This window comes from Pleuronectes platessa, chromosome 19 (assembly GCF_947347685.1).
Source record: "Pleuronectes platessa chromosome 19, fPlePla1.1, whole genome shotgun sequence".
NCBI lineage: Eukaryota > Metazoa > Chordata > Actinopteri > Pleuronectiformes > Pleuronectidae > Pleuronectes > Pleuronectes platessa.
Genome location: NC_070644.1, coordinates 16,923,954 through 16,945,836, shown reverse-complemented (window position 1 = coordinate 16,945,836; position 21,883 = coordinate 16,923,954). Strand labels below are relative to the sequence as shown.

The following is a 21,883-nucleotide window of genomic DNA, read 5'->3' as shown; positions in this document are numbered from 1 at the left end:
GCTGTGTATTATTTTCTATTGAGAGTATGGGGTGTGAGAGAAGCCTACTTTAGTCTGAAGTCCATCGGTTAAAACACTTTGAATTCAGTGTAAAGCACAGATAGTTGTTGATTGAGTTGTGTTGCCAGTTTTAACAACACATGTATTCGAGCTCATTGTCACCGAGTCAAGTCTTTAAGAGTTCTTGAAGATCTTGACCCAAAATAAAACTCTGACAAATGTTCATGTAAAAACCTAAAGATAATTATATTTTGTTTTATTTGATCTGCACAATTTCTTTCAATCATTTCTAGATTATAGATACAAACTTGGATAATCTCTTCTAACTCCTCTGTCTCTCCCTTCCTCCTTCCAACCACCTTCCCCCGTCTTCCATTCCTTCCCTTCAGATTCATATCCAACACAACATTCGAGGGACAGAGCGGCTTTATATCCAAAGAAAGTCACAGCCAGAACGTGGTCTCCGAGGCCCATCACTACATCTGGTCCCTCCAGCTGGACCCCCTAGGCCAGCCAACCTGGACCCGCCTGGGACGCTGGCGCAGGGGGAGAGTTCTGATGGACCAGGGGGCCTGGCCGAGCCACGCGGGCTCCGGGGTCGGAGGCGACTGGCGCCGATCTGCACGGCTGCACATGCGGGTGGTGACGCTGGTGGAGCACCCGTTTGTGTTCACCCGCGAGGTGGACGGGGACGGGCTGTGTCCCGCCGGCCAGCTGTGCCTCGACCCACTGAGCAATGAATCTGCAGTGTTGGAGGGGCTGTTCCACAACCTCGCAGGACCCAACGGGACCGTCCCCACCGAGCTGAAGAAGTGCTGTTACGGATACTGCGTTGACCTGCTGGAGAAGCTGGCGGAGGACATGGGCTTCAGCTTCGACCTCTACATCGTCGGCGATGGGAAGTATGGCGGGTTCAAGAACGGTCGCTGGACGGGACTGGTGGGCGACCTGCTGAGCGGCGCTGCCCAGCTGGCGGTGACTTCTTTCAGCATCAACTCAGCCAGAAGCCAAGTCATCGACTTCACCTCGCCCTTCTTCTCCACCAGCCTGGGAATTCTGGTCAGTGCTGCTCTTTACTTCCTGTCTCGCTTCTTCTTCTCCTCCTCATTAGATGCAGATTCTTCTCCACTTGTTATTTCCCTCTTCTGTTCCTCTTTGGCCCGATCCGTTCTCAGTTCTCCGTCACTGACCTCAGCTCTTTCCGCTTGGTTTGGTTGTGGTCAGTGTTAATACGTTGTTCATCACTGCAAACTCTGGATTTCTAACTGTTGACTGCACAGCTTTGTGATGTGACGCTACGGCTGCAATTATTATATCTCTTTCCACCGGTTGACAGGCGAAGCACTGCTGGTAACCACGCTCTCCTCTCCTCCTCTGATCACAGCTTGATTTACAGTAGATGTCTTCTCTACTATCTGTTTCCATTTTAACCATATTTTCCCTCTTAATGAACAAATATGTCAAAAACAGCCTTTATATACAAGTACTCTCACTCTTTATATATATATTTTTTTTCTGTTGTTTTTATATATATATATATTATTGTACTATCCACTCCAGCAGAACAAGAACACTTTCCTACTGGATACTGACACAATCACATCATTGTATGTATGTCAGTGATGTTTTTAAGTGTATAAGCTACTGGATGATCTAAATTTAATAAAGTATCCATCTATCATCCATCTTTCTATCCATCTTTAACCCTACACTATGTTATTACTGTTTGTAGCAGGTAAGGTTTTCACTCCTTTGCCCCCCCCCCGCCCAGGTTCGCACTCGTGACACAGCCGCACCCATCGGGGCCTTCATGTGGCCCCTCCACTGGTCCATGTGGCTCGGCATCTTCGTCTCCCTCCACGTCACCGCCGTCTTCCTCACCCTGTACGAGTGGCACAGCCCGTTCGGCCTGACGCCGCGAGGACGCAACCGCCACCGGGTGTTCTCCTTCTCCTCGGCGCTCAACGTGTGCTACGCTATCCTGTTCGGGCGAACCGTGGCCATCAAGACGCCCAAGTGCTGGACGGGCCGGCTGCTGATGAACCTCTGGGCCATCTTCTGTCTGTTCTGTCTGTCCACGTACACCGCCAACCTGGCTGCTGTCATGGTCGGGGAGAAGACCTACGAACAACTGTCAGGGATTCACGACCCAAAGGTACAAAAGTCAGAAAGGTGCAAGATTAAAAGGCCTTAAAAAAACTTCTCAATTCCCTTATTTTTTAAGAACTGCAGTTTTGATTATTTTATATCAAAGTTTTCATAGATATGGAAGAAATTTACTCCAGAGTACAGACAAAAGGCGCTGTTCATATCCATATACGTATCTAATGTTGAGCATTAATGAGCCTTTATACCTCCGTGCTCTTCTCACTGTGTGGGATTCATCAGACAGAAAATATATCCTTTAATTAAACCGCCCCTGTAAGGGCAAGTGGGGTAAGGTAATTAATTATTTTCTCCCACTCACCGACTCTCTGAATCACAAGAGTGCAGGGATATTGAGAGTTGGGTGAAAGGAAAGAAATTAGTCTCCAGTCTATCGGGAATCTAACACCGACTGAAAATACGAGGAACCGGCCAGAACAGTAGAAGAAGTCGAGCCATTGATCAATATTAAATGCTTGTCCAGAGCGTTTTAGAAGAAGCACCTCACTTTCTCTCTTCTTTCCTGCAGTTGCACCATCCCTCTCAGGGATTCCGATTCGCCACGGTGAGGGAAAGCAGCGCGGAGGACTACCTCAAGAAAAGTTTCCCCGAGATGCACGAGTACATGAGGAGATACAATGTCCCGGCCACGCCAGGCGGCATCCATCAGCTCAAGTAAGATGACAGTTTATATATACACCGATACGCTAAACTCGTCTAAGCTGATTTTCTCATTAATTGTGCGATTGGCAAGCTGCAGTCTAATTTGTTTCGCCAGAGTCGCGTAATGAACCAAAACTTTTCTGACAGTTTTCATAATAACATAAAGTGTCTTGTTCCGTTGCTTCATGGTAAAGCTGTGAGCATCGATTTGCTCAGCACCCACTGGCCGCCGCCACAGATAGAATCAGACTCTGTGGGAATCTGTGAAACAGTTTTCTCTCGCTGTCACCTTTCCCCTAAAAACCATCTTCTCTCTGGTTGCACAAATGATCTCTCGTCATTTTGAGATCTTTCATTTTTGTTTTAAGTTGCACATAGTGAAAATTAGGTTGGCAAAAAAAATGCATCCTCTCTGCTGCAACTCTGCCTGTTCCCATTCAGATCTCAGCCTCCTCCTTCCTCTGCCATGGCTGTCATCCTCCCTAAGCTGCTTCAACATTCAACTGGCATCCCCCCTTTGGAGCCCAAGCAAGTGCATAGTGAGAGCAGGCAGCTGGAATGCTGGTCTAGGCTGGTTAGGACACAATTTGAATGGATCAAACAGGGTTTTGTTACTGAGCTTGTAAAATTGCTGATTAGAGGAGAAGTGTCATCTTTGGGAAATTACCATAAGAGAACAAGACATCAAACAAGTGGAGCCCCGCGCCACTTTGAGTACTCTGCACTTCACTCCCCAGAGGGACCCGGCTTTATTTATCACTTACTTTATCATACAGAGAACCACATGTAGCATGTGAATCAGACTCAAATCAATTCATAGTTTTATATGAGCTCAAATCCTTATTCTGGTAAATATTTACCTTCTCCTAGGAGATAATGTTTCAACTGGGTTTGTTAGTTAGCAGGACTACGCCCAAATTACTGGATGGATCACCACAAACCTTTGTATGTGGAGGTATCTGCTCACTCTACGCACTTCTAGTTGACTTCTATAGTTTTGACTGCAACATGGGACAAATGTTTTATTAGACATGTTAGATTTCAAATGTTATACTTGTTTTAACTAGTTTTAACACTTAACCAAGATGGGGTTTCATTCAATCAATTATATTCTAAAGCCTTATTATAAATGAGGTAATCTCACTGAGTTCAAAAACATCATGGATTTGAAGTTAAAAAGTTCACGACAGCAATTAATACCAGCTACAACTAACTAACTTCAACTGCTGGATAATTAGAGCATTTGGAGAAAGAGTGCTGACTGGTGCATCATCAGGATTCAGTCAACTCTCTTCTAGTGTTTTGTCTTTCGCATTAAAGTGGAGTAGGAGATATTGGAGGAAGCTCCGCTCTTATATTCCATCGTAGAGTTTCTCACACCACAGCTCAGTCTTGAACACAAAGCTAAATTTACTATGGAGCGTTTTCAACCCGGCTTCATACGGGTCTCACTTCATGATGAAGACTTCCCCCCGATCAACTCCAAAGGATTTATAGAGTAATGGAGCTGCTGCGTCCTGCATCGCTTGGTATAAAGTACGGCAGCGCTACAGAATCGTGTCCCTGTCATATTTGGCATTTTCAATTCATGCAGTCGGGATGCTGATACACACATTCACTGATTTGTCAAGCATTGCAGCAGGAAGATGATGCAGAAAGCTAAGCGTTTTTAATCACATTCGTAAATCGGTTGATGTCAGGGTACCGGTGCAGATCATAAAATACCAAAACACAGTCAGGTCGATACTCGGTGGAAAGACCAAGGTCAGAAGCTGCTCGCTCCTTCGAGCTGTGATAACGAGCATCGAGCTCGTGGGTAGAAGATAAAGACTTAAAATACGTCCTTGATAACAAACTAAATATGCAAGAGTATATCGTGAAATAAGATTCTTTGTAGCCTTTCAGGCAGTCAGGACATTTTTTGTTGTTGGTTAGTGATCCTTGCAGCGTTGTGAATTAATATCTCACCTCTGAACACAGGCTCCGCTGTGAAGGGAGAGAAGACTATGAATAAATTGGCCAAAAAACTGTCAGGAATTTAAATGACATACGAGAAGATCAGGAGGAAAACGAGAGACTGAGAAACATGAGGTTCAGACGAGGAGAAATATTGAGAAGAGAAATTCACTGAATCATTTGCATCTAATTTTCCTGTTATTGTTGCAAAGTGCCCGTCTGAAAGTGTCCTGTAAAATGGCCCACTGCCGCAGAGCACAACAATTCATCCAACGCTTTCAGTTTCCCTTATGTTGAGTCGAGTCGTCTTCAATACGTGATGATGAAGAGAAAAGCATAAAATCAAACAAACACAGAAACGAGTGATGTGAGGACAGAAGCAAAGGAAACGTTAGGAGAAGCAGCCCAGGAGGGAAAGAGAGGCAGTAAGCACAGGTTCTTTTAAGTTTAAGTCTCGGGGGTGTTAAAGGTTAATTTTTCATGTGAGCTTGAGAGGGGTTGTTTGAAACTGTGTGCGTGTCTCTGTGGCTCATTCCCGGAAGGTACGATTTGTGTTAGCGCTGTGGTTATATTTGTCACAGCGATGTGTGACGTGGGATCTGATTTTCATTTCATTTACAAGGTCGCTCAGGTCAAAGCCTCTTTTTCATCATTACAATAGTTTGAAGACAACATAAAAGACCCTCTATTTACCTGAAAAGTTGTTTTTTGTAAATAGCAGGACATCAGATTATGCAACTAAATCTCCAGCGTTAGTTTGGATCTGGATTGCATGTGGTGGAGTGTGTGTCTTTGTGTTGCACTCGCACTGCACTGTGATTGTGTCTTGTTCCAGGGCCGACCCTCAGAGGCTGGACGCGTTCATCATGGACAAAGCTCTGCTGGACTACGAGGTGTCCATCGACGCAGAGTGCAAGACACTGACAGTTGGAAAACCCTTTGCCATCGAAGGTAACGCCTGAGAGCTTCTCATCATTTACTCATTTATGATCCATAATGATATTCAATATGTATCTTGCTGATGAATAGGGTATCGGTAACCATAGGGCCTATCGACTATTGATGACGAATGAGCCTTTGGCTGGAAACCGCAGATATCAGGGCCAAGACTCCAGCTTCCATTGGCTGTACATGGTTTAAAGTCAGACTAGTTTCTTTATCAAGCATTAGGGTGAAACTCTACATGTTTATTTAAATAAAGCTGAAACTATAGTCTGATTTCTGGCATTGCAAATATGTTTTAGTCCTGATTCGAAGAAGTCTTTTTGCAGAACAACTTACCGTGAGCGTTTTTAACAATATCACTCACTCAACATTTGCAGGTCAGTTAATCTTCTGCTTTCTTTCAAAAGCCGACAGGTCTCCCCTGCCGACTGTTAAATGTCTGATCCATTTAGCGAGCATCCTCTTCTTCTCCCTGTGAAAACGTTCCCCGTGGTGGAAGCTTCCATTACAGGCCACCACAGTCCCAGATTCCTGCATTGTTGTTAATTACTTAATGCACCTCTTAAGCCTGCAGGATGCAATTCAAATCAATCCGTGCGCTTCCTTCCAAGGCCAGTTACTTCTGTAATTGGCCATTGCGGAGTCTGTCACACTTTCTGGGCATGCTGCGAAACTCCCTGATACACTGACACTTTTTTTCAAACAGCTTCTTTTGGCAGGAATCGCCTTTCTTGTGCACAGCAGTAAACCAGCTGCAGTGCATGTTGTAACAGAGGAATCGCTGCTGAAGAGTCTTTACTGTTTGGTTTTGTGTGTCCACCGGCAGGCTACGGCATTGGCCTCCCGCAGAACTCCCCCCTCACCTCCAACTTCTCGGAGCTTGTGAGTCAGTACAAGTCAGACGGCTTCATGGACACACTGCATGACAAATGGTACAAGGTTGTGCCCTGCGGGAAGCGCAGCTTTGCTGTGACCGAGGTAGGAGCAGCACCACACGCTACACACGTCACAGGCTAATGTATTCTTTCTGTTGATGGAGACACTGCAGAGGGTGTCGAGGTTTTGACAACATCTTGTTTTTTCCATTATCGCCCTTGAATGTGATTCAACTATAAAAGTAACAAGTGGAGCCTTTCAAAAAATGAGATTTGTCACCAATTAGTAGAAAGATTGCACTTCTGGTTTCTTCAAATGTTTCATAATAGAATAGAAGAAGCTTTCATGTCCAAGCTATCTTCAATGATGGAGGTCTATTGTGCAAAGCCCTTCAAACACCAAGGACTCGTCGTTTTTCTGGCTCTACTTTCCGCCTGCACAACCCTCTATGTACAGTAATTGCTCCCTACTAATTCAAGGCCTGGCCCCTGACCCCCCCCCCCCCCCCCCAGCTTCTAACCAAGCTGTGTCCTCGTCACATCCGTCCTAAGCACTCCGGGCCCCGTGGTCCAAGCTGTACTGCTGCTACAAAGCACTCAGCTCTCCGAGCAGCCCGGCCATCTCTCCACCCAGCTGTGACTTTGAAATCCCCAAAAGTGTCTCTGAGCTCAGCGCAGAAAGCTAACTCTCCACTTTCAAACGCGAGTTGAGAAGTAAATTCGCGTCCCCTCCTCTGGCCCGTGCTCTTCCCGTGGTTTTACTTTTACTCCCTCTATTATTTATTTTCTTAGCTACGGTGTGACAGGCAATATAACCCCCATCTAATTAGGAAGCACTCATGGTGTGTGCCGCTGAATGGCAGCGTCGTCCAAGTACCCGGCACATAAATGTAAATCACCAACTTATGAGGCTCATAAGAGCAACAGAAGTGCTTCATCGCAGGTCCACAGTTTGAAGTGAATCATTTTTCCATTGTGTAACCAGACGAGCTTGTAGATGCAGTCCCACAGCTGCAGACGTTTAAACGGCTCCAGGTACATTTCATTTTGCAGCATCGTGACAGTAGCGATGGCAGAGAAAGCTGCTCACCAGGTATATTGCTTCATGTATTGTGTAGTTTTACTCTCCATCAAGATGACTGCCTTGCAGAAATCACAGTATGACGTCTGTGCTTACTCTTATTTCTCATGTGACAGATACTAGGAGTCGATTGAATGTGCATCATAATATAAATTTAAATTGGTCCTAACACCTATCCGTTTTTTTTTTCCTCTCTTGAGAGACTGTAGCTGCTCCTCTTGTGCTCAAACTGTGCACTTGCCCTCAGATATTGTGTTGCTTTGATAGATTTCCTGTGCTCCAGCTCTAATCCTTGCACTTCTTCCATGAACCTACTGTATGTACGTGAAGTAGGGATGATAAGCTCAATAACGATGTATCAAAGCGGTGTTGACATTCCGAAGCTATTTAGTTACTCCAAATTTGTGCAAGCAACAAAACACAAATCAGAGCAAATCTACGCACAAGCACAACACTATTTGAGTGTAAGCGCAGGGTTTCGAGTGCAAGCAAAACTAAATCTGAAGGTGAAATCAATCAAGTCCTGCTCTCATCCTAAAGATCCGGGCTCTTGAATAGAAATGGAAGAGGAACCCACACACACACACACTTCCTTGTCACATAGAAAGTCCAACAAAAGTGTTGCACATGTAGTCGAATACTTGGTAAAACGAGCTGTCAGAATGAACACTGGTGGACATGACCGGGAAATTCATGTGATAAAAGCAGGATATGAGTTACTGACAAGGTTGGCTCGCTTTAGTCCTGCTCAGCATTTTTTTCCTTTTGGGCGATCTGTTATTCCGATGACTGACTGCTACACCGGCAGCAGCAGCAGCCGATCCTGAAAAGATGAGGAAGAAAAGAAAAGAAAAAATGTGATGGATTGGTTTCAGCGAGGCAGCCAACCTCTGCTGGCACAGAGCCAGCTCTCTGTCACCCCTCAGAGGAGTTGATCCCATTCAGAATAATACAATCAATACCAATAAATCACATTTTATCCAATTAGCCGTCATTAAAAGAGCCAAACGTGACATCACTGTGATCAGAGGTGTGTTGTGGGATTTATTCAAGAATTCACTGCAGATTTCCCTCAATTAACCAATTAACTAAAGAGATGGGGAGTGTGTGTGTGTTGCAAAAATGAAATTAAACAACTGTAATGTAATTTATTTCCTATCTCAATACAGTTTGTGTTCTCCAGCGATCACATGCTACTAACATCTGCACAACTTCCCACGAATCATCAGCTACCACTCTGCGAAATGTCATTACCGCCCGAGCTCGCCAACGCCACAATGCTGCCATGACGTCTGGAATCCATCATGTATTCCATCCCGACACGACTTTATAATGCAATCGCTGCAGCGGCCGCCGTCGTGACACCGACTCTGCAGTAAGAAAGAGTGAGAGACTCTGTGCGTCTGCAGTAACAAGCAGCAAGCGGTCGGTTATGAAAAGTGTGATATTACACTCGGAGATGACTCCACCTGTAGACTGATAAACAGGTTTCTGTGAGTGGTGCATTCAGAACAGAAGGACAGAATCATAATATCAGAGAGAAGTGTGATATCCCAGAGGACAAGGCTGCGGGGGGGGGGGGTCTTTCTTCGAAGCCGGATTTGAGAAGGAGACGGAACATATTGTTGAAATGTCAGCAATTTAAGGGGAAACTTTTGATTTATACGTCCGAGAAACGTGTCTCATAACTTAGATTTAGAATTTTTGAATTCACATATGGACAAACTAGTCGTCCAATGCCTTGTCCGAATCAGTGCTATACATATTAATTGGACGTAACTCTACTTTAATGCGTTTTTCAAGCTAATTGCCACTGTGTATTATTTGTTCTACGGTCAGTTTCTATAAGACACTGTAAGTATTGGAGACAGGTAATTATACTTTATCACAGTTTGCCTTGTTAGATCTATAGGGAGAGGAGATGGAAATGAGCAAATCCAGCTAATCTCGTAAACAAAAACCAATTTTTCAGAATCCAAAGTCTCATCATCCATTTCAAGAGAAAGACTTTACAGCCTCAGTTTTAAAAAACACCACAACACCTTACATTGGTAATTCGGTGCAGCTTTTCCTCTGACGGAAACGGTTTTCAAAATATAATTGTTATTTTTATAAACAATGTCTGTGACTGTGGTGAACGTGCCACTAGGTTCACACATCATGGCAAAAAATTATAATAATACAATAACAGTAGTGTTATCATCCCTGTTTGCTCTGGAAGTCATTCTGCAGACAGGAACTTAAAGCTCCTGCCATGGGAAACATCTGCTTCTGGAAGATAAGGCTGCGGCCCAGTATTGTTCTCTATTATTTTTATTACAGTACAAACACAAATAAGACTCCTGCACATTTCAGCGTCATTGCCATCGTGGATCCATTGAGCTTGAACTGCTGTGTTGTGTGCGAGTATGTTCTACAGGAAAATACACAAACCATGGGGTGAAAATTTGTCTTTAAACTTATGAAAATGTGACATTTGTCCTTATAAATTATGAATATTGACTGACATGACGTTTCTTTATCTCTAGAGAATTTTTGGCCACATCGTCCAGCCCCAGTTTGATGACAATTTAAAACTAATAATCAAGTTTATCAGTTTTCCAGTGTTACTTTCTTTTGTCTGGTTACGTCCCTGCTTTACCAGTAAACAGTTCTACTCCCCCATTAAAGACAATGGGTCGAAATCTGAAAACTCTCGTGTCTCTCTCCCTCCAGACGCTGCAGATGGGCATCAAGCATTTCTCCGGTCTGTTTGTGATGCTGTGCGTGGGCGTGGCCTTGTCTCTGGTGACCACAGTGGCAGAACACATCGTGTTCAAGCTGGTGATCCCGAGGGTCAAGGAGCCGCGCTTCAAGTACTGGCTGCACACGAGCCAGGTAGGAACCCAAGTCACACCAGGGCCGAGCACAGAGGACTGATCACTGTTAAAGAACATAAAAGTGCTCCACTAAAAGTTAAAGTCCAAACTTCAAAATAAAAGCATCAGCAGCATCATGCACTGATTCAAAACTTATAGACACAAACATTATCTCTCTTTCTCACACACATACACAGTCTTTACATATCCTTATAATCAGAAAGAAACTGACAAAGTATTTACGCATTTATTCATTCTATTTACGCATTTACATGTAAGCTTTTGACAGCTACGTGTTGCTTGTTTTCCAGAGATTACACCGGGCCCTCAACACAGTCTTCACGGACGACAAACTACCGACTGTCACCAAACCAGAGAAGAGGTAATGTCACCGTCACGGGAAAAAACACCGCTTTGTGTGAATTTAATATCTCCGGGCCAAATAAGGCTGTCCTGGATAATTTCTAGGGTCTTATCAGCTTCTGTGAGAATTACCTGCGAAGACCATTTACAGCAAATGGTTTTACAGTTGGATTTGGCAGAGGAGGCCTCGACGAATCCAAGGAGCTGTGCGGATTCTGCTGAGAGAGCTAATCCCCCCCCCCCCCCAACCCCCAAAACAAAATGACTGCTAACTGCTTAATAAGCAGGGGGGCGTTAGAATCTGCCTTCCTGAATATGCAACAGGCGCGTTGCAGTTTCCCCTCGAACGCTAAGAAAACCAGTCTCATGTGAGATGTGACTCAATACTATCGATCACGCTCAGGTGAACATATGAAGAGACACTGAGAGCGTCTCGACACCAGGGAAATATCCTTAGACTAAAGTGAAGAACTGGAACCAGGTTTGAGTAAAACACGGCTATAGCTGTGTTCTGAGGATCTGGGATATTCCATGCAAACATTAAAGAATCAAACAGTTCAATTAATAAATTGTGGAGGAAAACTATATATATTCATTTTGAAGTGGGCCAGTAGGGGAAATATATATCAGACACAGCCCAAAGCCACTTCAAACCATGAGAGTTTAATAAGCCAGAGACTGGTTCAGTTTATACACTGGAATCAATCATATTTCAAATAAAAGGTGAAAACATGGTAAAAAATGTGCCAGACAGAAACAATAGAAGAGCTCAGACAATATTAAACTACAAACAAATACACAAACGTTGTGCATACCCTGTAAATATATTAATAAATATCCCATTGAGGTGAATAAACAGACAGTGCAAACTGGAAAACAGATTTTATGTTTGTCATGAAACTGAAACAGTGAAGCCACAGCAGCATAAACAACCTGAGCCGAACCATGAGGTGTCAGTGGTAATGAATGAGATATTAAACTCACCTCTGGGTTCAGACCAGGTGAAGGCCTCTGCACCAGTGGACTGAAGAATGGGGCCTACACAGGAAACTGGGTGTATCAGGTGTGTGTGGAAGACATGACCCCCCCCCCCCCCCCCCAACCACCACCACCACCATCAAAAGTGAAAATGTGTTGATCGCCCCCTAGAGCACAGGTCACAATTATCTATTCTCAAAGATTTAGTTCTTATGACACTGAGTTGTGTTTGAAGTTTTAATAAGCTCCATTGAGGAGTTATGTCTTCACCCTCATCTGACTTTGGTGCAGCTTGATTGAACTTGAGGATCCTATAAAAACATCACCGCAGCCACATCTGGGTTATTCTGCCTTGGTCTGTGTGCAGTGGGAGGAAGAGGAGAAGCTTCAGCCGTCAGCAGGAAACACCTCACCTCCTTTAAATCAGAAAAATTTAACTCCTTGACGGTTGATCAACTCATCTACAATGTGAAACAGATGCTCTACCTGAAATAACACTTAAAATACTTAGAAACTTTTATTCAGAACTACACTTTTCACAACTACGAATACACGAATCACATGTTAACCTGTAGCCTCCACTCACACTGCAAACTGACTCAGGCATTCACAGCAGGCCACCGGCCAAATGATCCGGCTAAGAAGTGACATCAATTAGCAGCCGGGTGTCGGATGAGAGGCTCCGTCTTGAATCAGAACCCGAGAAGAATGGTCGAATCAGCTGGAAGCTAATTATCAGTCGGGGGAAATAATCTCACGCTGATGTTCCGGAGTATTGTTCGGCACAGCGGGCGGGTGAGCCGGAGATTTGGTAAAATCAGGAAAAGCTTCTTTTTGGGGCAGTTTCTGTGACTTTTTCAAATGTTGCATGAGTTCAGATTAGTTACATAAACCCTCAGTGTCACTCCGACACCAATTCAGAGTGTGTCATCCCCCCCCCCCCCCCCCGGACTTTCATCAACACTCTGGAACTTGCTCTTTATCGAATGAGCATTTCAGAAGTGGGGGGACTAATTTCTTACAGAGAAGAGAGATCAAAACAACCCTCCACCTTTTGCTGAGCGGAAGATTTTATAACCCTCCATGAGAAATTGGTGCAGCGCTCTGCTTCACCAATATCCCTGCTTAGCAGCGCTCGCTCAGAGGGGACACACAGGTGGAGGAATCAAAGTGGGGATTAAGTAGACGTGATAATTATGGAGCTGAGGCCGTGTGAGGGACGCCGGTGGTAATGAGGATAGATGATCCACTCCTGCTTCATCATACTCAGTCAAAGCACGTCTGTGTCATGGCTGCACGTTGTTTGCCAGTCAGAACTTATCAGCATCATATTGTTCATGGTAAACAGACTGTGTTTGTTTAGTGTTTTTCCAGTGATGTTCACTCAAAAAGCTTCACAGTACAGTTTTTCCACTCACACATACAAACTGTTGGGGTTCAGTATCTTGCCCGAGGCCACTTCGACACAAGGGGGAGACTGGGATTGAACCTCTAACCATCTGGTTAGTGGGCTCACTCTACTCACCCACTTTACCTCCTGTGCTAGATCCATGGTCCTGCAGAAACCTGCTGTTTATTGCAAACTGTTTTTCAAATAGGACCAGATTTCCTCCTGCTTGGGGGGAAATACACCAGAGGTCCGTTGGGTTTCAGTGCTACTGCAGCCCTGTGTCCACCAGATATTAACAATGGAACCATATTTCATTTTTTAGTATGTAGACAAAATGTCTGCGATAGCCTGAAACACTCTGTTACTTAGTTAAGTATCAAACTCTGTGTTAAGGTGTTCACATCAGATAAGAGCTTCCGAATTATATATTTAACAATTTTTTAATATGAGAAGACTGAACTTTTACACAGGGTGATGAAGAGGTCAGTTAAGAAGCTGCACAAATCTGTAGCCCAGAGCTGCTGGAGACCTGAGGACACTTCAGCAGGGTTCCTATCTGTGTGCTGCACCTGTGTCCTGCTCTTTGAAGGACAGCCTCCCTATTCACACCGCTGCAGCCACATCCACGTCTTGTTTTGACTGTCACTGGCAACATCTGTACTGACAGATGGACTGGGACATAGCGGTCAGCGGTGACACTTTGCTAATTGAATTCTAAAAATGTGGCAAATAAGCTGCAATAAAGGTGTGTGTAGTTATTGCCAGTTCTGGGTAGCCTTGGATTCTGTATTTGGTTTGCATCTATCAAGTGTGGGTTTGCCGTTGGTCCCAAGGACGTGCATAACTGCATATGGAGCCAATCAATATTTATGAAAATGTAAATTAAGCCTTTGGAATATCCTAATGAGAGGAAACTGTCATCCCTGCAAATTGGAAGTCGGCCGGAGCAGCTTTATCTGGAAATGATGTGGAGGAATCGGAGAGGTGTGAATGTTGGAGGGATTTAGCCGAAGTGACAAACGTGAGCAGAGGTCACGCTCAGCAGAATTATTAACAGATAATGTAAATACATTTGTATAATAAGGCTGCCGTGATGCTGGCACAGCTGCCGCGTGTGTCAAAAGCTGAAAATATGATTTAAAGATTATTTTATGTTCTTGTTTTCTGCCTTGTTTGACTTGGTGATTGGAGATTTTCTGCTCATTTTTCTGCTCAATAATAATAAACCTTATCCATAAACAGCAAAGTAATAAATGCATAAAGTAAAAGATATAACATTATTTAAATGATCAGATATGAGGGTTACAAGAATATTATTCAATATAAATTGTATTATAAGGATAAAAAAAATAAAAATAAGTTCAGATCAAACATTTTTTAAGAGCAATATAAAGATTACATTAAGTTAGTCTGTCTCTCTGTAAATGTGCATACTGTGAATATTACATTTAATCAAAACCAACCAAAACACCTCATAATTTTGATATTTTACTATTGAATATAGAACATTGCAGTAATAACTTTATTCAGAATCAAACAAACATTTCTTAAATCCTGTCTCTCTCTTAACCTTGTTACCAGCCTCACGTAACAACCAATCACGTGTTGCAGATGCCACTTTCTTCTGTCCTTCTTCTTTTCACAGCGCTGTCTAAGTTTTTTTAATTAGTTTTCTTTTTATCTCACGGTCGAAGCCTTCAAATGAACTGACACATCTGCTCCCACCTCGAGTTGGTCTAACTCTAAAACTCGAGTGAAGTAGCTTAAAGTTTACATATTTTCCTTCCTGGTTCTCGGTGCTTCTGTGAAACCGGATTATGCAGAATAAATGATTTGAGGAGGCGGCAGGACAAACGCGGCACAATGGAGAGAGGATGTGAATCACTCGGCTCCTCCGTCGCTCGCTGGCGTGAGGAGAACGGTTTGTTTGGATCCTGAGCGTCGGCTGATGTGCGTTTAATCCTGAATAAGAACATGACATTCACGATGTTGTGTCACACTGACGCTCTCACCCCCTCAGCCCATGTTACTGCTGCTGGTGCTCATTAGCTTAAAGATGAAGGTGGGTGGGATCACGACTGGAGCTGGAGGAAACTAATTGGACACGAGTTTGATTTCCACCTGTAGGCCTCGACAGTCAAGGTCCTTTTTACCCGCTTGTGGAGGTTTATTCATTAAAACCCACAAAATCAAAAATCCTGTGTTTATTTGCATTATATTTCAACAATAGTTTTTCATTTACAGCAATACAGCTAAATGTCATGTTTGAGCCAATGACCATCAAATGAAGAAGACTTAGCTTTGCTGATATTAACAGAGGTGGAATCACAACAAAGCAATTGCAACACAAGTTGAGGACACAACATTAAAACTTGTCCTATTTTGACAGGATAAGGTCGTATTCTGGTTAAAACTAAAGTCTGCAGCGATGGACCAAGCATTACTTGAAAATACTGTTTATGGAATATACAAAAAATTGCAGAAAAATAACAGTCAGGACACACAAAGTAGTTATTTGTCATTTAATGGCACATTTAGCAGAACATTTGTACCGTTTCTTGGAGAATAATCATGATGGTTGCATCAATCAATCATTTCGACGTGAGCATTTTAACAATAACAACAGTTTAGGGAACTTTTTTCCCCCCTCACTTCTTGTTCATTGTTGGGTCCCGACTCAGTGCACTTTGTCAACATGCATAGAATATATAATACACTTCTCTGTGTGTGTCTTATTTCTAGGTGCAACGAGGGAAACAACCAGTCAGCGTCCTGGAATCCTGCAGAGTCGTCCCACTGCAACAGGCGACGGGTCCTCACACAAGAGATGCAGAATGACCTGGAACACCCTCCTCCACCGCCCCCATCACCCCTGCCTCACCATTCTCTTCCCCTCCTGGAGAAACACATGCCCATAGTGACCACATCTAACGGTCGCTCCGATCTGTTGGGCCGAGTGATGGGGCCCGGGCAGGGGGGCTCGGGCCAGGGGGTGGCACAGTGCCGGGGCCTGGGCACGGTGGACTGCGGCCCTGGCCTGAGTGCGGGCCGGAACCCTATGGTGCAGGAGCTGTCGGAACTGGAGGGTCAAATCCTCATCATCAAGCAGCAGCTGCAGTCAGCCATGAGGAGGAAGAGGGAGCTAGAACAATACCAGTCAGAAAACCAGCAAGCAAACCAGACTGCACCCAGTCCGGCCTCCACTCTCCAGTCCAACCAGTTTGTTCAGTATACCCAGTCCCACCAACAGACTAACCAACACACAAACACGCTCCCAGAGTTCTGAAGCTTTTGCCTCTGTATTTTTTTTCCCCAAGAGGAACCCGATTAGACACGGGACGAGATTCCAGAACCTCTTGCGGGTTAGTCGGACACTCGCCTGAGTTCTGGAGTAGGGACCTCCACAGATTCCTGGAGGTTAAATGTTCCCCGAGGCTCTGGGGTTCCCCTGAACGCTGGACTGAGATGTTCCCCAGGATCTGTATCTCCATTCAGACATGTCCTGACCTCTGGGATTTGTGTTTTAAAAAGACGAGAAGCACTGAACAAAGGTGAACCAGGGATCCCGAACCAAATCTGTTCTCACCAGCTCGTCGCTGAAGAGTTGTGCATCCCCATCCTCTTCTCTACATCCTCTCCTCCATTGTCTTCACCTTCTTTTCAGCCTTTTCCAGAACCCCCGCAGGTTTTTCCATTCCATCCCCCTCTCCACCTCCAACGTTTGTCCCTTTCATCCCGTCCCTCTAAGCTTTGTCTCTTCAAGGGCACAGATTTGCTTGCTGTGATGATACCTTGATCATAGATATGAAGACACTTTGGTATTTAAGCTTAATGGGCTAATTCACTTGAGTCCTACGTCGAGACTCATTGAGTGGGAAATGACCTGTGGTTGAACCCGGCCAGTTAAGTCTTACTGTCCCCGTGTCTTGCTTAAACCTTTTATCTTTCTGTGGTCAAGAGGCAAACCACTGGTGATTGGTTGACTTTACCATTGACGTGTAAGTGTCCCTGGCCTTTGACAATGAGGGCATTAACTTCTGATCTGTTCATTCAGGGTTGGTGGGGCTGTTGTTACAAAAATAGAAAAACAAAAGAAAGAGATATAAAGTTATGGCAAGACACCTCTGTATTCATCAAGCACCTCTGGTTGGCATCGTGTGGTGGTCTATACAAAACCTTATCTATGGGTCACTGTATAATGTTGTCCTGCACCTCACTCACGGACGCACCTCGAGTACTTTACAAACAAGCTGCACCTATAAGGCATCATTCAACCTGTCAGAGTTTGACCAGCAACATGTGATCTGGAGAAGTAACAAGGTACAAGTTGGTAGGAACAGGGAGCCACAGCTTTTCTAATCAGGGACCAAAGCAAAACAAAGCTTTTACTGTGATACCTGTGGTCTTTGGTCGAGCCAGTTCATTTCTGGTACAACCCGACTGTCAAATATAAGAGATCATATGTCTAATGTAAACACAGACCTCTCGTTGAACTCTGGCAGGTTATCTAACTATGAATAATTCACAACTGAAGTCACTGAAACTGTCCCTGTGTGCTGAGATCTGTTCTCTTGCATCATTTCTGTTTGGGTTTGGATGTGTTGAGTTATTAAAAAAATTACCTCTCTTCTTTGCACTTAATCGAATCGCAGCCTTTCTTCTTTGGTCAAAGATGAACATATATATATATATATATATAAGGTCAAATGTGGAGCCCGATTAATTCTGTTTTTAATTAGTACGCCTCCACAACTGGGGACAGGTAGGTACGCAGCGACTCTTTCTGTTCTGGCAATGAAAGGAAGTTAATGCAACTCCAATGAAGAGCAGAGGCTTGACGATTTCAACGCCTATCACCACTTTTTTTTTTTTAAGGATTAAAGCTATTTGCCTCCACTGATGGGTAATGAGCCCTTGTAAGTCAGACAAAGATGAGTCAGTGGAACCAGGGGGACGATGGCTGACGGCCAGGGCACAGCAATCACATTACACCGCGTGCTGGATCTATTTGCTGGATGTTTATTTTGTGGGGGGGGGGGGGGGGGGGGGGCATAGCTATTCACCTGCAGTTGGTCATTTCCTGTCATTGAAAACGATTCCATTACGTTTAAAAAAAAACAACACCCTGCAGCCGATCATAACCAGGACACCACCTGGAAACCTGGTTTTGGTCGTCGCACCGTTTTTCACCCGTGTTGCTCGAGGACAGCGATTTGGACAGGGAGGCCCACGGCATGGTCAAATACTACTGCAGCACACACACACACACACTCGCACACAAGCAACACCTATCCATTTAGCCAGTGTGTCTGCAAGCGCAGGCTGTCACAGCTGAAATGAATGCCTGACGGAGCAAAAGAGCAAGGGCCCCGGCTGAGCCGTCAGCTTCCATTGTGTCAGCGTGTGTGTCGAGTGCAAGTGTGCGTCCGTGCACCTTCGCTCGGCGGTGGCACAAACATCACCGGAGTCGATTCAGTCGTAACAGGATGCGTCAACAGAAAACCTAAATAAGAGCTTTGTGGTTTTGTTACGTATCTCCGCTCGTGTTTGATCTCTTGTCTGGGTTTAGTTTGTGTGTCTGGACTCGGGCATGGTGTGGAGAGCAGGGAGCCGCCTCACAGGATGTGACAGAGTGGATTCATACTCACACACAGAGACTCTTTGAAGGCCTTTTTCTCCTGAGTTGCTCTAAGATGCAAGAATCAGGTTTCTCAGTTGAATTTGCTCATAAAGTTGCACATCCACACCAGAGAGGAATCATCCGAAGTCTTTCATCGACTCTTGGTTATTTCAGTTTTTACAATACTAGCATTGCCTCTATATGATTCTTACCTGTTATCCTGCTTGTTGGTGAATTTCTGCCACATGATAAAAAGAAACACACGAGAACACGTTGTTGCTACTGACTATTTAATTCATGGACAAAACCAAGAAAAAAATATATGCAGCATTTCAAATGAAACGCTTTTCTTTTTGTTCTCAAAGGAAAACTTGATTATAATCACAATGATGACGCTGATGATGAAGATGTTGATGATGATAATGACCAGAATTCGAATCATGAATATTTATAAAACATCTTGACTTCTCTCTTCATGCTGGGCGTTATCTTCCAATAGGAAATGGAGTCACAACATTGCATCACAATCCACTGGTGGCTCAGGGAGGGGGGGGAGGAGGGGTGCCTCGAGGAGGAAAAGTGAAGCAGGAGTCATTAGCCTGGTTTCCATTAGGAGGGCTAGCCGCGCCTCAGTAAATCAGTTTCTGTCCCGTTTTTTTCTTTTCCACATATATTTTATTAGAACGTCTTCCATCGGGATTCAAATTAAATTGTACAGCCGCACCAGTGAATTTCCAGGTAGATCTGAAGAGGCTAGCCCCGCCACACATCTCTGTTGAGCACATTTCAATCGACATCACAGTGAATCAGGAAATCGGGGGTGAGACACACCCATCGAGAGAATTTACGCAGATGATATTTCCGTAGGTCGTCGGTGATAACGTGGCACAGCGGGCGCCAAACCCCATTTTCTGACTCAGAGGACGTCACTGACTCTTCCTCATCATTTCCTCCCGAAGGAGAGAGAGAGAGAGGGGATCATCCCCCAAAACACTTAAACTGATACCATAACATATCCAGGTTTACAGCAGGCAAACAGGTCCAAACGGATCATAATAGTCAAACAGATTAACAAAAATCTTTACAAAATGCGACCTGACACGGTCAAGTAATGTACAGAGAGAGATAATAAAAAGAAGGATTCTGTCTTTTTTTTTTTCTGTACAAAGGACAAACATCACAGAAACGACAACATCAACATTTTTTTTTTTTTTTTCCCATAGCAGATTTGTTCAGACTCAGGGGGACGGAGGTGGTGATCGACGACCTGGCAGGATGTGATGTAACACAGAGTGAGTCAGCTGACAGGAAGTGTGCAGGTTTAACACCGTCAGGGTAGGCTACAGCACTCGCTCATACAAAAATGTACAAAACACTGTCCTCTAACTACAAACCGCACCATGGAGGGAAAACACATCCCATGTTTCAAATGGTTTTAAACATCTGGAAAAAAAAAAAGAACAACTGTGCTTGAGTTTGTCTTGTGATATTTTTGGCTGCGCTCAGGGTGCCTCGGCGTGTTGAACTGGGCCGAAGCCCAACTAGATGAGAACCATTACAAACATGGTGTCTTCTATCCCCCAGGTGAATGAAACAGATATATCAGGAGTGTTCGTTTTTTAAATTTTTCTTCTCAAGCAATCGGCGCCACGTGGCATGCGTCCTCGTCATTGTGTCTGGAAGTGCTGTGGAGACGCAAACGTGACCCGGTGCTGCCCCCTTAGTCATGTGACCTCCGTCATCGACGCCGAGTGGTTCTGAGAACAGACGTGGGGAGGGGGAGAGGTGGAGAGGGGGAGACAAAAGGAAATGGAAGGAGACAGGAGAGGGAAAGGGAGTGGAGAGGAGAAGGTAGAGGAGATCACTGTGTGAGGTCACTGCATGTGCGTCCGTGTGTGGGAGGGAGGACAGCGTGGTCGTGCAAAATATCATGCCTGTATATTCATCTGGGCGTGTGTCATTGCTTTGTGTGGGAGGAGGAAAGGATAGAAAAGAGAATAGAAAGAAAGAATAGAAAGAAAGAAAGAATAGAAAGAAAGAATAGAAGGAAAGAACACACATGGTGAGCTAAATATTTGATTGATATTGAATCCCTCTCTTGAGTCAATTCATTCTCTCGGTAATTCTAAGAAATAACCAACTGAAGCAGAAAAAGTCAATTACAACAAATTACAGAACAAACCAAATTCTGTTAGACTAAATTAAAGGTATCTGGAGGTTGGGGGGGGGGGGGGGGGGTCTTTAAGCTGAAGGCCTCGAGGGAGCTCTACCAATTAATGGGGAAAGATAATGCACATTGTGGAGATTACAGTTTGTTGGGATTCCCGGGGTTAAGTGTTTCTAGCTACCTGTGCGCTCAGGGTCTCCAGAGGACTCTCCACGCGGGGGAAAGTCATTAGAGGCAGACCGCGGTACTCCTCAGTCTTCTGCTTGGCCGCTGCGCTGTGGACGCCTTTAAAGTTGTTCACCACACATAGACCCTGCGGAGACAGTTCAGCGTTAAGAGTGAGACAGGTTGACAATGACAGACATTTATAAATATGTATATAAAGATGGAGGACATGAAAGTGAAGCCAGAGCATCTGTGTGGCTGCAGTATACGTCATAGATCCCGTCTCCTCATGTGTTAGTGGATGGGACATGGACCAAACTGACAAATGACAAAATCATCTAAGTTATAAGAGGATGTCAGAGCTATGCTAATGGCTCTAATGTACGTAGACAACATTAGCATGCTAACATGCTCACAATGATAAGGCTAAGATGCTTATAGCGGGTATACAGTTTAACTTGCACTTAGTTTAATTTATTAGCATTAAACATTTGCTAATTAGCCAACTCATTCTGCAGCTTTTTGTTCAGAAAGACAAAAATCCCCCATCAAACTGTTGTTAATGGAAAAATCCATTTGAATTCAAATGTGATTTAAATCAAACAACTCCAGTGCCACTGAGATATTCAGCTCCCATTAAAGGGAACAGAGACATTTTTTGGAGAGATGTGTCCACA

General features: G+C 44.3%; 2 protein-coding genes across 2 annotated transcripts in view; one reads left to right on the top strand and one right to left on the bottom strand.

Annotated features, from left to right (window-relative positions):
* The window catches only part of grin3a (glutamate receptor, ionotropic, N-methyl-D-aspartate 3A), a 35,768-nt gene extending 19,228 nt beyond the window's left edge, over nt 1–16,540 (top strand). Inside the window, exons 3-10 of the mRNA XM_053411459.1 lie at nt 390–1,059; nt 1,772–2,155; nt 2,675–2,820; nt 5,600–5,715; nt 6,536–6,687; nt 10,381–10,542; nt 10,835–10,905; nt 15,997–16,540. Coding sequence (XP_053267434.1) covers nt 390–1,059; nt 1,772–2,155; nt 2,675–2,820; nt 5,600–5,715; nt 6,536–6,687; nt 10,381–10,542; nt 10,835–10,905; nt 15,997–16,540 — 2,245 coding nt within the window. The remainder of the gene's footprint in view (nt 1–389; nt 1,060–1,771; nt 2,156–2,674; nt 2,821–5,599; nt 5,716–6,535; nt 6,688–10,380; nt 10,543–10,834; nt 10,906–15,996) is intronic.
* Nucleotides 16,541–19,153: 2,613 nt separating this feature from the next.
* The window catches only part of plppr1 (phospholipid phosphatase related 1), a 36,136-nt gene continuing 33,406 nt past the window's right edge, over nt 19,154–21,883 (bottom strand). Inside the window, exons 7-8 of the mRNA XM_053411210.1 lie at nt 21,223–21,354; nt 19,154–20,837 (exon numbers count right to left, since the gene is read on the bottom strand). Coding sequence (XP_053267185.1) covers nt 20,832–20,837; nt 21,223–21,354 — 138 coding nt within the window. The 3' untranslated portion in view covers nt 19,154–20,831. The remainder of the gene's footprint in view (nt 20,838–21,222; nt 21,355–21,883) is intronic.